Source organism: Trametes versicolor (assembly GCF_000271585.1).
Source record: "Trametes versicolor FP-101664 SS1 unplaced genomic scaffold TRAVEscaffold_13, whole genome shotgun sequence".
NCBI classification, from domain to species: domain Eukaryota; kingdom Fungi; phylum Basidiomycota; class Agaricomycetes; order Polyporales; family Polyporaceae; genus Trametes; species Trametes versicolor.
The window spans coordinates 2,151,716-2,167,324 of NW_007360333.1; the positions used below are offsets into that span (position 1 = coordinate 2,151,716).

At 57.8% G+C, this 15,609-nt stretch overlaps 5 protein-coding genes across 5 annotated transcripts; 4 read left to right on the forward strand and 1 right to left on the reverse strand.

The window, feature by feature from the left end:
* Positions 1 to 1,575: 1,575 nt before the first annotated feature.
* Positions 1,576 to 3,140, forward strand: TRAVEDRAFT_53552 (uncharacterized protein; the record flags this gene model as incomplete). Its single annotated transcript, XM_008046430.1, has 2 exons — positions 1,576 to 1,729; positions 1,783 to 3,140. 2 exons carry the CDS (start codon positions 1,576 to 1,578, stop codon positions 3,138 to 3,140), a joined length of 1,512 nt encoding a protein of 503 aa, XP_008044621.1.
* A 1,047-nt stretch (positions 3,141 to 4,187) lies between these two features.
* TRAVEDRAFT_85497 (ribonuclease H-like protein) lies at positions 4,188 to 4,643 on the forward strand (the record flags this gene model as incomplete). The annotated part of the gene is made up of 1 exon (XM_008046431.1): positions 4,188 to 4,643. A coding segment is annotated over one exon (456 nt), but the record flags the coding sequence as incomplete, so codon positions are not given.
* Positions 4,644 to 5,783: 1,140 nt separating this feature from the next.
* TRAVEDRAFT_80635 (uncharacterized protein) lies at positions 5,784 to 6,434 on the forward strand (the record flags this gene model as incomplete). Its single annotated transcript, XM_008046432.1, has 1 exon — positions 5,784 to 6,434. A coding segment is annotated over one exon (651 nt), but the record flags the coding sequence as incomplete, so codon positions are not given.
* Positions 6,435 to 8,886: 2,452 nt separating this feature from the next.
* TRAVEDRAFT_134660 (uncharacterized protein) lies at positions 8,887 to 9,652 on the forward strand (the record flags this gene model as incomplete). The annotated part of the gene is made up of 3 exons (XM_008046433.1): positions 8,887 to 9,036; positions 9,110 to 9,307; positions 9,368 to 9,652. Coding segments are annotated over 3 exons (633 nt in total), but the record flags the coding sequence as incomplete, so codon positions are not given.
* A 144-nt stretch (positions 9,653 to 9,796) lies between these two features.
* On the reverse strand, positions 9,797 to 11,936 carry TRAVEDRAFT_53554 (uncharacterized protein; the record flags this gene model as incomplete). Its single annotated transcript, XM_008046434.1, has 6 exons — positions 9,797 to 9,993; positions 10,230 to 10,438; positions 10,510 to 10,574; positions 11,562 to 11,725; positions 11,794 to 11,828; positions 11,890 to 11,936. The coding sequence occupies 6 exons, from the start codon at positions 11,934 to 11,936 to the stop codon at positions 9,797 to 9,799; spliced, it is 717 nt and encodes a 238-aa protein (XP_008044625.1).
* Positions 11,937 to 15,609: the final 3,673 nt, after the last annotated feature.

Below are 15,609 nucleotides of genomic sequence, written 5' to 3' on the forward strand. Positions count from 1 at the left end.
TGTCAGGTCCTGGCAGGGCGTGGACGTCGTGTCTGGGACTGCGAGATCTTGTATTTAGACGCCCGTGATCCGTTTCCTATCAAACGGCTTGCCTTCCAGGCCGCTAAATGAATCGTCTGTCGACCCTTCGCCCTTGTCATCAATCGGTCTGTGGGTCTCTTGCGGCTCTCTCTCTACTCCACTCCGTCAACCAGGTAGCTGTGCTCGGGCGTTCGAACCCGTGAGAATCGCGCTGTCACAGAGTCTGTGTGGGCGTACTTCAACTGACCTCTCCATTTGGTTGTTTTACGCGTTCTCTTCTCGCCCACTACATTCCTGCCTTTGCTTTCTATCAACGCGTCCCCCTCCCGCTTACTCTTGGGTCTAGAACGGAAATCTGATGCCTTTGGGGTCTGGTTCTAGGCTACATTAGCGGGATCTCTGGGCTCTTCAGACTGGTGCTTGCTTGGGTGCACTATGGCTCGCTGTCTTTTCTGATCCTCAGCGTACTCCTGCCGCCTGTGTGTTTGACAACGATAGGACACAGTGCGGACACGACTATGACCGTAATAGCAGTGGGTACATCACCCATGGTGAGCTCTCCTCGCCTTCACCAATTGCTGCTGACAATCTCGTTCACTGATTCCTCGAGGGCTATCCGCTTGTAGATGCTCTCGTGGAGGAGGACTCCGACAGATGTCGCCTGCCTAGAAGAGATCGGCCACGACATCAACCTAATTTTGTAAGCATGTGCGGCTGAAATTCGGAGTAGTACTGACAACAACATTGTGTTGGCGATAGGGTCACACTCAGGCCATACCAGTGCGCGGAGACGACACGATGACATATGGACACGACAACGCGGGGGCACGGGAGCGGGGACGCAAGGACGCGAGTTCGTGAGGACGCGGGGGCGCGAGGACGCGGGGGCGCGAGGACGCGGAGGCAAGGGTGCGGGGACGCGAGGGCGCAAGGGCGCGGGTGGGTATGGGCACGCAGCAGGGCCCCAGACAGGGAAGGATACAACAGGTTTGCGCAGTGCCGCATCCCCCCACAGCCTGCCCGATCCTGGTGGTAGCTAGCAGGCAGGCAGTGCACGCACGGACACGATTACACACGATAGGACAGTAGTACACACGATGTAGCATCATGGTTTCTAAATTGTAGCGTAACCCAGGGACGACCTGGGAGGATAGTATCGTGCATTTTACAACATAGCCGTGCTGAGCCTGTCCGAGCCTGGGACCTGTCAATCTCAAAGTGGCGGGGTTTCACACGACCTCGCACGACATGGCACGCTCCCGCAGGCCACGACATTTGTCGATTCTCACTGGGGCTTATGTCTACATTAGGGAATTAGCCACAGCCTGGTGGCGTTCACGGTACTTCCCTTTTGGGATCGTGCAGGTTCGGTGGCCTACTGGTCAGCCACTTTAGAGTTTGCGTGTTATATTCACGCTCCGCTGTAACCTAAAGCCGCTCAACTAGCACGGGTGGTTGATTCTGCAAACTCTCCTCTCTGCTTCCGCGCCTCCTGCCACGATCTTTCCTCTGCGTACTCTACCTCTCTTAATTCTTAATCTACCTTCAACTCTAATGGATGAAATCCCGCCGACCACGCTGCAGCGCCTACTGGAGGCCAGCGGTCCGACGGCGGAATTGTCCCTACCCTCATTGCACTCCCGTACGCCAACGGCCGGGTCTCGCGTTGACAAAGGAAAGGGGATAGAAACGAACCCATTCCTTGAGGGTGTGTACTACGAGCGACCTTCTCATGCTCTCTGGGACTGACAACGAGAGCAGATGATGGGCCGTCGCAGTCCTCGCAGACCACTCAGGGCGTTGACGAGGACGCAGGCGATGACTACGTGGCTGACCAGCCAGGTACTCCGCCCCCATCCACATCTCGTCGACTCCTCCGCCAAACGACCGCTACGCACACCTCGCTCCGCGACCACAACGGCGGGGTGAAGCGCAAGCGCACCAAGGCGGCGACCACACCCGTGGACGCTTCTCAGGAGTCTCCGCCCGACCGCGCTAATGACGATGCGCCTGCGCCCCCTAAGACCCGCTCGCCCGCGAAACCCACCATGGCGTCTCTCCAGTCTGACATCGTAGCCATGAACTCCCATTTCACGTCGTTCGTGCAGGGAGTCGAGGCCGACCGCGCCGCAACACCCGCAATCAACGACCGCATCCGCGAGTCCATCTCGCACTCCGAAGAGCGAGTGCTGCAACAAGTGGTCGTGGCCATCCGGAAGGAGCTCTCTACCCATGTTGGCCAAATCCAGGAAAGCCATGCGGCTTTGATCACTCAGTTCGACGGTCGACTCCGCGACATGGCCGAGTCCGTCGATGAGCTGCACACACAGGCCATCAACGCCACTCTGCAGGCCACGAAGGCTCTCGATCTTGCCTCTCGGCCACAGTACGTGCACGCCGACGCTGTTATGCGGACCGACACCGCTGTCCCCGGACTTCTGGCGGGTGCGACTCCAGGCAACCAGTCTGTCCCACCGACGTCCAACTTCGCCACCTACCCCCTGGTGCAGCAGCCATCCCCGCCCCCGTACCATGCACAGATGGCGGGTAGGAACTTCGACGCGCCCACGCCCTCTGCGTCCGCGTCTCAGCACAACCCGTACTTGCCACCTTCGGCGCAGAGCCCGATGGACGTCTCCACCTCGTTTCCTCACGCCCCGCAGAACACCCATGCACAGGGGCAGGCGTTCCAGGGTGCGCCCGCCGCCCAACCTCACGTCGGTGCCTTCGCTCCCCCGTCAACGTCGACGGGAGCCCAGTACACGTCGGGTGGGACTTTCACGCCGAATGGGAACTGGGGGGCACAGCAAACGGCCCAACCTGCGCCCGCGCGGCCTGTGCCGTCCAACAGCGGTCCCAGTGTTGACGTCGTGTTCGGGTCGCACAAATGGGGTGCGCACGGCCTTCGTAACGAAGTCATCCAAGTGGGAGGCGCTGCCTTCCAACGCAAGGCCTTCCTGAAGGGCCGTATCCAGAACGTCACACTCGATGGAGGACCGCTTTACGTGTGCATCCAGTTCGTCTCGAGGAACGACGCGAAGCTGTTCGTAGACACCTGGCAGACTTACCGAGGGCACTCCCCGCAGTACGCCGAGATGACGGCGACGATGCAACTGTAGGGTCCTTCCTCTAGCCACCGCCCACAGACTATCTCATGTATTCATGTAGCCGTGATGACACGGCAAATACGATCTCGATTTGTTCCTGGAACGTCCATGGCAGTCTTGCCTTGAAGTTATCTATGCCTCGCTTTACGGACCTCCTGCGCGGTTTCGATGTCATCCTTTTCCAGGAAACATTCCTCCGTCCGGGCCAAGAGGACAGCGTCGTACTTCCGGACGGATTCTCCATATTTGCTGCATCTCGGCCTGACTCGCGTGCTATGGCGCAGCAGGGTGGAGGTGTCGCCACTCTAGTTCGCGACACACTGAGGCCTCGTCGTCTACCGTGCACGACAACCGCGGATGTTCTGCCCATCCTCCTCCGTGACGAGCTCATTCTGGTGAACGTATACCTGGCGCCCGCGTCTTCTCCCTGGCTAAGTCACGACGACATGCCGCCAGAGCAGGCTATGAACGAATGTATTGCATCGCTGGCGGGACAGGTAGACCGGGGAATACATCTCTGCGTGATGGGGGACTTCAACGCGCGAACAGCGTCCCTGTCAGCCCAACCTCGGCTTTACCCGCGCATATCCCCTGATGCGGCTCCCGTGTCCACACGCGGGCGCTCCCTGCTCTCCACCTGCGAGGAGTTTGACCTCGTAATCTTAAATGGCACGTACTATGGCGTCATCTGCCTGAAAAGATTGAGATTAACATCCCAGTATAGGCACCCTGTTCCATGACGCTCTGTCGGTTGAATCCTTCACGTCTATTCAGCCCAACGGCTCCGCTGTGGTTGACTACGCACTCCTAGACGCCATTGCAGTCCAGGCGGGCCACGTACGGGCGGTCCGAGTGCTCGAACATCACCCGCGACTGACGGACCACGCTCGACTACTCTTGGTCTATCGCATGCGTAACCGTGCAAATGCTCTCTCGGATGGAGATCAGCGCGAACTACCGCGAGCACGCTCACGCCCGCCCTCCTTGCCACGCGCCTTGCAGTCTGGACCCCTTGATGACCTTGTCAACGACGTGAGGGCGGCTGGAAAGTGTACCTTGCAGGAGCGTCTCGCCGACCTCTATGGACCTGTTTGGGCAGCATCCGATCGCGTGGACGTGTGGACAGACGGCTCCGCAAGGAGTGTCAATGACACTATGTGCGCGGGTGCTGGCGTCTGCTGGGGACTGAACGCCACCGCTAACGTAGCCCTGCGCGTACCCGGAGAGTCACAGACGAACAACCGTGCGGAGCTGTTCGCCGTCCTTCATGCCCTCCGTCATGCAAACCCAGTACGCTCCCTCGCCTTGCACACCGACTCTACCTACGTCATACATTCCATCTGCCACTGGGCGCCTCGTAACGCGGAACTGGGATGGATCGCCGCGCACAGCGACCTCCTGCAATCAATTCTGCAGGTCCTGCGAGCTCGAGGAGCACCCGTGAGGTTCTGCTGGGTGAAAGTACACGCTGGGAACGCGCTGAACGACTTGGCGGACCGTCTTGCGAAACTCGGATGCGAGAACCCTCCTGGTCCTGACCTTGCCTGCTTACCGGTGCCGGAGGCGTGGCCGATCAGACCTATGGACGCACCGGAGATGTATGGCCTCATCAAGGTTTTCACCTCCCTGCCGCCGATTCCCATAGCCACGCAGACCGCTCGTGTGCCTCCATACCAGGCTCCGACGGTTGAGGATGCGGTGGATGACGGTGACGATCCCGTGGAGGTGCAGTCGGACATCCTGAACGACGCACGGGTGCGGCACTACTATGACCTGGCAAACGCACCCCACGAGGGAGCGTTCTGGAAGGTCCTTGGAAACATCTCCGCGCCGCGCGGCACCTCCCACCTTGTGAACGCAGTACAACTGCACCACGAATTCGAGCCCCGCATGAACCCACAGCCTGACTCCAACTGTGGTCCTCTGCCCGCGCTGCGAGCGCTGGATAAGGTGCTCCTAGAGAACCTACCTGATCGCACCGAGGACCTCACCCCCGATCGCTCGTTTTCACGCCCTATCACTGTCGATGACATCGCGGCGGTGAAAGCACGCCTGGCTCTGACAGGCGGAGGGAAGGCGAAGGGGCCGGACGGTATCAGCTACCTGGAGGTTCTGCGCATCCCGAACACGGAACTGCAAAAGCTGTTCCAAGGGTGCCTGGCCTCTCTGGACAGCCCCCGGGAGTGGCTCTCTGCAACACTGTCGGCAGTGCGCAAGAAAGGGAAGAACGCGGACGATCCTGCCGGTTACCGGAACATTGGGCTGGAGAGCTGTCTCCTGAAGACGCTGACGCTCCTCATAGATCGTCGCATACGCGAGTGGTCGGACAGTGAGGATCTGGTGCCGCCGTTGCAAAACGGCTTCCGTACGGGGCATCGCACGGAGAACAATGTCTTTGCGCTGCGCGCTGCTGCCAAACAAGCTCAGGCTCACGGAAAGACTCTCTGGGTTGCGTCTGTCGATCTGGCCAACGCTTTTCCCTCCGTAGACCAAGCTACTCTATGGGCGAAGCTACGCGGCCTCGGGGCTGGTGGCCCGCTCTTCGACTGGATGCGCATGCTCTACCAACGGATGCACTACTTCGTTCGCTACAACAGCGAATACTCAGACTTTTTCCAATCGCTCGCCGGTATCCTGATTGGGGACCCTGCTTCCCCCATCCTGTGGAACTTGTTCTTCGCAGATTTCACCTGTCTGCCTCACGACGACGACGTCTGGTTCGGTGACCTCCGCATTCCTTATCTGGCTCAAGCGGACGACATTTTGCTGCTGTCCACGTCGCCAGAGGGCCTACAATCCAAGCTCGACTCCCTCGCATCCTGGTGCTTGCGCAATGGGCTCGCGGTCAACGTATCAAAGAGCTTCTTACTCGCGTTCGGACCCCTGCCACTTGCCCTGCCTCGAATCACCCTCTATGGCGAACGACTGCAGCTGACGGACTGTACCGCCTACGTGGGCGTGTTGCTGGCGACGTCGAAGCGCAACGTCTATGCAAATCATCGCGTATTGCAAGCGAAGAAGGCGCGCGCGGTGGCTAACTCTACTCTAGGAGTGGAGGGGCTCATTGGTCCCATACCCCCCTTCTTCGCACGGAAGCTTTACAACGCGCGCATACATCCCCATCTCATATCTGCATGCGTGGTCGACCTCGACGTCAACACCGCAGACCTGCGTGAGCTCGAGGACGTACAGAACACCTTCGCGCGCCGCGTGTCGCGACTGCCCGCCCACACCCAAATACTTCCGGTGCTGATGGACCTTGGGCTACGTCCGCTTCGATACGCCCGTATGCACGAGGTACTGCGTGTATCCGAAGATGAACTGTATATATATCGCTGTCTGGCATCTTACCGTGCAACGTCATGACAATCAGTAGCGTGTAAAGGTGAAATTCTCGGGGGAAAATACTCACTACCACTATATACGCCGGAGTTCATGAGCAGAGCCTCGATTGAAAAAAGTAGATATGCTTACTCTCTGCGAGAAGTGCACGTTCCACCAGGGAGATTGATAGATGATGACGGCGAGGACAATGTAGCGATTCGCGAGGAAGAGCGCGCATACGCCGGAGAACCTCCGTCGCCAAAAGAACGCGTACTCTTTTTCCATAGTCAAAAGGTAGTGCCACATAAGTAGCACTGCATCGTTGAGTTCCGTCAGTACGGCGCGCGCCATCATGACTGGTCGGCAAGGAGCGGGTCTACTTACTTGTGGTCGCCATTTTGAAATATTGCTCGGCCATACTGGAAGGATAGGGTTCAGTCGGCGCTTCAGTATTCGAGGAAATTACGCACGCCAAATCCTCTGACTTGATAAACGCGGCCATCGAGGCGGTGGAGGTCGTCGAAGCCATTTCAGTCGTCTAGTGACGAAGGGGAGGAGGAAAAGTGGTGAAGGCATTCATTCGAGGCTGAGAGCTCTTATAGAGATTTCGAAGTTTGGCTCCCAATGATCCGATCCCAGGAGAAGCGGTAGACATGAAACGACGGCGACGGGTCTTGACTGCATCGAACGGCAGCGACGTGGCTGGACGCGCAAAATCCAGAAAGCGCTCTACTCTGTCAGGAACACAAATAGACAAGGTTGGAAAACCTAGGAGAGAGGTGGACGAGATGGCGGAGTGTCGAGTTGGCGACCAGTTCATATCACAGATGTCGGGCAGTAGGGTTTGAATGGTCTTGATAGCGCGCGGCAAAGGCGAGATCGACCCGGAGAGAGACTTAAAAAGCTTCTTCTGGTATGTCCAACAGCCTCACTACTCTCCGCGGGCGGAGGCTCTCCTGTTGAACTACTGCGCAAGCGGTCAGCTGTGCGGGTGCGCTTCGGGTACGTTGTTTAGCGGTGTATGCCAACATATGACACCGACTGACCACTTGAATTCGCCATACGTGATATGTGCAGTGCTACACTGGATCGGTAGGCCAAATTCCGGTGTACAGGATAGCACGGCGGAGAGGAGGCGGCGGGAGGATGATGGTGCGAAGGAAAGAGCTCCGTACGGTAGGCGCCTGAGCACGGAAGGCGCCCGTGCCACGCCTTTTCACCATGGACTTCCCTGGACCCATCACATCGCACTTCTTGTTCAACACCATTGTTACCGAGCCTACATCTGCCTACATGTTATGTCTGCATAACCTTCAGTCTAATATGCCGCAAGAGTACTTGCAAGTGTATTCTCAGCTATATACAATGTTTACGAAGATCTTGTCCTCCTCGCCGAGCGCACCGTGCGCGCTTGCCTCGAGTCAAGAAAAAAGGTTTAACTCGGAAGCTTGCCTCACAGCGGCCCGCGTCGTCGGCTACTTACTCCTCTACCCTCCGACGCGGGACAACGTACGCTTCTGCGCCGCCTCCTCATACGCCGCGATTTGTTCTCCGATGCCCATCTCAGGCTCCTCAGGCTCCGAGTCGTCCAGCGCCTTCGCGCATGGCTCCGCTGCCGGGTCGTTCGCGTCACACATCTAACGCAGCGCGGGCTCCCGAGAACAACATGTCTTCAAGAAACTTTGAAAGAATTGCCGAGATTAAATACGCAGTGCTTCAAGCTGCATGCGAGGGCAGGAGTGAGTGAGGAAAGAGAGAGAGGTCGTCCTGTGGCTGTGCGCTGCCTCTCGATCGTTCTTCGTTTTCCTGCCGTCGGCGCTTCTGCGGTTTGTCCTCCTCCCCCGCACTCATTTGGCACACGACTGCGACTCACCCGCACGAGAAGATGACCGCGCTACCTTCAGCGGCAGACGCTGCACCGCTGCTCCTTGGCGGCTCGCCGATACCTCAGGCGCTCAGCGTTTACGAACATGTCATCCTTCCTGCGGAGAGCGCGGCCCTCTTGAAAGCCGAGGAGGCTCCTATCGTCTACGCCCGCGTTCTCGGGTACCTCCTCCTATATCCACCGTCGGACGAAGCCCGTCGGTGTCTCACACTCGAGTTGGCCTCTTGTAATAGCACGGACGACCCATCTAAGGCTGTTTTCCAGCTCGGTGCCGTGTACGTTGCATATTTCATCGGCATTTGTAAGCTTTTATTTTCACCCTCGAGAGCTTTAAAATATACTGAGCCGCTTTACGTCAGTAAAACACACGAGGGGAACATCCCCTGCTGCCTCTTTTCATCCGTCCAGACCGTCGTTCGATCGTGTATTGGACGAATGCTTCCAAGACCTCCAGCCCGCCCCACGAAATCATTCCAATGCGAAGGCCTCGGTACGGACCATTCATTTTGGCAGTGTAGCATCCTGATCTAGCTCATCGCTCTTCCGTAGGCTCTCGTACGGGACAATTTTCGGTGTATGGTCACCGGCAAAGTCGATTTCAAAGCTTACATGAAGGGGCTCGCCCTCCCGGTATCTGGAGAACATGTTACGACGACTCGATGTTGCCACATCTTCCCGGATTCTCTCGGACACATCACCGTCGACGCGACCACAGGGAAGGTGAGTAGAGGGTTCACGGAACCGCCCATTGCAAGCATCACTCACGCAATAGGAGCTTCTCAAGGAGTCTGAAGCCGCGTCTGTGTGGGCGATATTGACGCGGCTCGGGTACGAGGATATACGCGCGGAGCTCCGGTCGGCTCTCGAAGAGGCCAACCTGTATCGGCTGAGCAATATTCTAATGCTCGCCAGTTTTATCCACGACCTCTTTGATGGATTGAGCCTCTGGTTTGAGGCTGTGAATGACAAGGTATGCGGTCCTTCTAGCTATACACTGCGGCGAGCTGGAACTGACAACCTCCGGCGACAGCCGAACTTCTACAACATTGCCCTCGCTCCTGGTGTGGACAGACAGCTGATGTCTGTCCCGAACAGTGTGCAGTTCGTGTCTCGTCACCCGGACCTGCCTCTCCCCAACACACGGTACCTCCACATTAACTCGACCTGCTGTCGCGTCGCGCACCTGTCTGGGGCCGTGGACTACATTGGCCGCATCGCGAGCGAAGCCGAGGAAGCGGAAGTCTTGGCTAAGGATGGCGCGTCTGCGGATGTGCTCGCCTTCGCGCTGAATCGTCACCTGGCGAGGGCGGTCTAGTCGCTGCCCGAGCTGTGAACGACGCCCCCCGGCTGACATGCAGCGGGCGGGGTCGTACCGGGTGAATTCCAAGATCGTCGCCTTACATCTATATACACATGACATCCGTATGCCTGCCCGCTTGACCCTCGGCCCACCTGCCGCTTACTTCTGGCGCTTGTAGATCTTGTCGAGGAAGACCTTGAACACCTCGCACCGGAGCATGACCTCGCCCGCCTTCGCCTGCGGCTTCTCTGAGATGGTCTCGATGAGACTCACGATACGCTGGTACGTCGCCTCCTCGTATGCCGCGAACCGCGGGCGGATGCCGAGCTGCTCGTACAGCGCCTTCACGCGCGCATCTGCGGCAGGATAGAGTCACGTATACAGTATCATATATCATTTACAATTCAATCCAATCTGGAGTCGACATGATGGCGCTGCCGTCAAGGCTCGCTGCGCGTCGTCCGACAACCCGCGTTTTACGCCGTGTGGTGACAGTCTGAACTGCTGAATCTCCGCGGAACCGCTCGCAGGGCAGCGATACACTCCTGGTCCCACGACTCCGCTGTGCTGTCGCTCTGAGAGAGTGCATCACATGTGGAAGCACTGGGAGGTGCGGACTCCGAGCGGATCCACCCGTCGATGTCTGCGCGAGCGAACTGCAGTAAGCCGATGGAGCCGTCTGCGGATGGGAGGGTATCCTTCATGTTGGAGGACCCGGGTGACGAAGTGGAGAGGTACACGGGACTGGACGCCGCTTCTTGGAGCTCAATGAGGAAGTGGTTGACGAGAATTCCGATGGTTCTATAGAGGAGTTGAGTGGTTGCCACCGCATGAATGAGAGAGCTCAAGGAGGAGCGGGAAAGAACACTTACGGCTCGATCAAGAGGGGGCTGTACGCAACAAAGTATAGCAATAGCGGATTTGTCGCGAGTGAGAGCTGCGGCGCGCACTTTAGAGATGTCGTTATGCTATAGGAGCAATGTGCACCTACTGGAAGCAATAACACTATGAGATATAACGTGTGCATGATGATCGTCAACCTGGAGATTCACTCGTAAGCAACGATCGTGTAGGCGCATAAGTCGTAGGTCATACACGAAATACACTCTGCCTATCAGATGCGTGTTCCTCAGTGACAGTCCGGAGTACTAAAAACGCAACGGCTTACCGTTCTCATAGAATACAGACGATATCGTTACCATTCTGCGGGGGGACTGTCCGATACTCCCGCCGCAACGACGATGTCTCATTGCCGCCCAGGTGACACCCATGACGATGACTTCTGCTGCAATGAGAGATACGCGAGCGGCAATTTCCACTAACACAGAAGCCAGTCAGGAGAATCAGATGAATGGCTGGTGAGCTCACATCTAGAACGACGGTTGAGCTTATCGTTGCTAGTAAGAGGAACAACTTGTACGAACCTCTGATCAAAAAGACGCGACATGGTAGTCCAGACAACGCAGGAACCCTCCGAATCGTACGAAGTTCGTGTGAACCTTAGTGTTCCCTGTCGTTCGTTACGTTAGCTAGTAACACAGAAGCCATCAAAACAACTCAGGCTGACCAGGCCGTAAATGACCGGGGCGAGCGACAAAATTAGGACAAGCAGTGCCCACGTCCATTGTTTCCGCAGTGCGTATACGCGAAGAAAGGAGAATGCTACATTCCAGAAGTCAGCGTGTCCGATCCGGAGCCTGTGTTAAATATTTCAAAGTACTTGCGCACCTGCCCAGACGACATACTGCGAGTACTTCAGGATGTACCGCGCATATATATCCGCATAGCATCTTTTCGTTCAATACACAACAACGGGAGAGCAGTTAGCCAGATATTGAGATGTAGAACGGGACACTCACTGCCACTTCACACACCAGAACTAATTAAGCAGTGGTCCGACGATGAGGAATTCACATAGACTCACCTGGCGAGTGAGGCGCAGGTTCCACCAGGGTGTTTGGTATACAATGACAACAAGGATGAGGTAACGATTCGCAAGATATAAGGCGCACACGCCGGAGAATCTCTTTCTCCAAAAGTAGCCGAACTCCTTGTCGACGGTCAGCAGGTAGTGCCATATGAGTAGGGCTGCAGCATTGATCTCGATCAATGTCGTTCGCACGATTAAAAGCTCATCGACGAGGGCATAGGCTTACTTGTGGTTGCCATTTCGAAATAATTTCCCGCCATACTGATTCAGTAGGACATCAGGTTTATGGCCGGTGCTTCGCGGTTGAAAGAGATATACGCACAGGTATGTTCGATACTTGATGATCTCGGCATCGTACGTTGAACTCATGGCAGTGGGGTAGCGGGGGCGTGGATGTGGGGCGAAGACTGTCTGGGATTGAGGGCTCTTATAGTCTTGTGAGGAAAGACATCCCAAAATACCGCAGTCTCCCAAGCGACCAGGACATGGCAGACGTTACCGCAGCGTGGTATCCATCTTCGAGAGGTAGAGAGGATGTTTCTCGAACAAGAGCACCCTACGGCAAGGTAGACCTCAAGAGCCTCAGTAACAAACAAGACGGCGCAGTAACACGCACTCGCATGACAGATAGACAGCTTCGGGGTTCGATATCTCGATGGCGGTGCCTGCGCGCGATGTAAGTCGGGCCGAAAGGGTAAGTGAAAACCCTCATGCTGAATTGGACGCATTCGACGGCAAAAGTGGCGGCAACAAACCCGTTGTTCGCCTGCTACTTGCAGTACTTGCTGCTCAAGCCAGACAAACATCAGTAGTGCTGGTGCAGAGTACTGGGGAGCGCGCTGGGGACTTACGAGTCGTACGCCGTCCCATACGTCACGACATCCACGTACTCGATCGAGTCGATCGTAGCAAGCATATCAATAAGCTGCCCGAGAGCTCACGGCTCGACGATTGAGTTTGAATAGGCCTACGTGTGTCACGGCGTGGTGCGTCTCCTGCATTCCGACCGCACTCTACAAAACTGGAGATCCGGGGACGCCGTCCATGTCCCAAGCACCTGGGGCGTAGAGGTGAATTTGAGGTATCTTTATCAGACTGCTCTGTGATTGATGCGCGTCCGAGTAAGGTTGAAAGCTGGCGCCGGCGGTCAAGATGAGTGGCGTCGTCAGGTCGCTCCGCGAGCGCGCGCCGACGGTCAGAACAGGAGACGCAGCCGGTTCAGACTGGATCCATTCGTCAACGTCCGCGCGGACGAATTGTAGTACGCTCATCGATTCCGCGCCAGAGGTGTCGTCCGATGGTGAGAAGGAGTGACCACTGACTGAAGAGGCAGGTGCGCGCAGATGCAGCTTCTTGGAGCGAGACGAGGAAGTGGTTGACAAAGATTCCGATAATGCTGTATATGGGCACGCAGAGGCGGCGAGATCGGTCAGAGGCGATGGGAGGGTACACGGAATAGGTGCTTACGTCTCGACGAACTTGAAGGGGCCGAATTCAATGACATATCCCAGTTCCAGGGTGAACGACTTCGGTTGCACGAGTTACGCGGTGTAAGACCATCAACGTCACTTGAAGGCAGAGATAGGAGGGCGATACCCACGTAAAATCTTTGAGGACAGATGTGTAAGAGGCAACAGTTGGGTTCCGGAGAACCCGACGACATGGACAGACCGCAGCGGACAGTGTCGCCTCAAAAACCAGCAGACAAGGATAAAAAAAGATGGCGGTCACAGTGGCCTCGATATCGGACAGGTTCGCATCCTAGCTCGATGGCGGTAGTGTTCGGCGAGGGCAGAGCATTGTAACCCTAACTGGCAACGCACGACTGGAGCGGGTGCATTACGTGCTACACGATCAAGAACGCAAACGACGAGTTGTTGTTTTTATGTTAGCCGTGCCTCGGCCGCGATGCGCGACTGCACACCAGACCAGCGGGGACGCGATGGTGTGGAATCGAACTCGGTTGGGTAACGAGTGCAGAGCTGCGCTACTTAGGAAACATAGATATGAGACTTATCACGTACGACGTCTACGAACTGAAGTACTCACTTTTCCCGGTTTTTGCTTCTTGCTTTACGTCTGAGGCACCATCTATCTCGCGGTCGTGTAGGTCGAGAGCAAGTCGAGAGCGTCCACTTCTGCGCGTGTCTACATTCAAATGCAAAACTCCCACGATCAGTACGTTGTATGCCATATAGCATGAGATATCAAAACGAGTAAGTAAAGACTACTTGCCGAATCTAATGATTGACGTAGCTTCGCCGAGACGCGGATTTGGGCGCGACGCGATTCGCCAGTCCCTCTCTTCCTCCTCGTCCTGCGAGCTTCGGGAGACGTAGAAGCATCGCGTGCGACCTCTATCGTGCGCGTCGGGGTGCACCTTGTGATTGTTACCGCGGGCGGAGCTTTCCACGGAGAAGGTTAGTGATAAAGATACATCCATGATGCGGAATACATATCAGGATCAAGCTGTCAATCCTCCCTGCTCGTTCCCAAATCCCCTACGACGCCCGCATGCCACCCTACGTCATGCTCTGAATCCCTGCGTCTCCAGGTGGCGTACCTCGCCCTCGTAGACAGACAGACCCCGTAACCTGAGACCGCGTGCAGCCGCCTCGTCGTCCTCTCGCGCGCGCCCGTATTCCCGCTGTGTATGCACCCAGTACAAACACCCTAGAGTAAGTACCGCGCCCCCAATCCCCAATACCGCAACTGAGCGCTGAGCACACATGCGTCTCCGCCTTCGAGCCCGTCACGCACACCCTCGCGACCGCGACCGATATCGACGTCGATGCGCACGACGCCCCGACGCCTAGGCCGCGGACCCGCCCGCGCTCGTGTATGACCGCATGCGCGCGGGGCCGGGCTCCGTGCGCGTGCAGGGATCCCGGGTGCACAGTTGGCCTGGGGTGGGCGTGCGGTCCTGGAGGGACTGCACACGTGGGGACGACAAGTGCGAGACGCGGATGGACTGGCCTGCTGGCGTGCGCGCGGGATAGGGACAGTGAGAGGGGAGATGCGTGGCTGGTCGGGGCGGCGAGTGGGCTTTACGGGAGGGCGAGCGCGGGAGAAGGGGCGCGGGACGGCTGTGCGGCGCGAGGGCGCGGAGCCTGTGTTGGAGCCTTCGGGGCAGGGTGTGGCGGGTACGTACGTGCTGCAGCGCGGGAGGGCCCGTGTTCAATCGGGGCGTGGATTCAAGCATCAAGCTGGAGCGGGGCACTCGTACGTGTACATACACGATGGGGATACAAGGGGATACCACCCACGCTCGCCCGCCATCCTGCACATCACGACCGTCCACCACAGCGCCCCCTCCCGCTCCGCACACCTGCAAACGGGAGTCTCAGCGAGCCCGGCACGCCTGCCCCTCGCGTGTAAGTGCGTGTCGCTATCTGCGCGGGCCCGCTCGCTGGGGTGCGCACCGCGGGGTGGTCGGCGGGCCGCGAGTGTGGCGGGACGCTGGGCGCTGTGAGGGGGGCGGGCTGGGCGGTAGGCGAGGGAGGGGTAGGAGAGGCGGGGCGTGTGCGGGGAGGTGCGCGTAGGCGGGATGTGTCACGGTGGTGTGGGATGGGCGCGAATACGAGGGTGGGTTCATGCGTGGGCGTGGCGGGACGGGGGGACTCGTGCTGTAAGACACGGCGACGGGGCTGAGGACGCGCGCGGGGGGGAATCGGGCTCTACTGGGCGGACGTTGAGGTTGGGTGCGGAAGGGCGATGCGGGCGAAGTGTAGACGAGCAGGAGGGCGTACGTGCGAGCGGGGTCCGCGGCATACGGGGCGTGTGCCGTGTATGTGTGTGCATACGGTCTGTGCACAGCTGTAACTACTAACGGAGTGCACGGGTACATTCGTGGCGCGGATACGAATATACAGCGGCGCACCTAGGACACCGTATACATCGTGACAGCCCGAGCCGGCGACACTCCCCTGCCCCGTCTGCGGCTCCTCCTCGCCCGCACTCGCAGAGAGGCTCCCAGCGGTATGCAGCTCTGCACGCGCCCACGAGTCGACGTCTGCGCGCGCGAACTGCACGAGGCTCACCG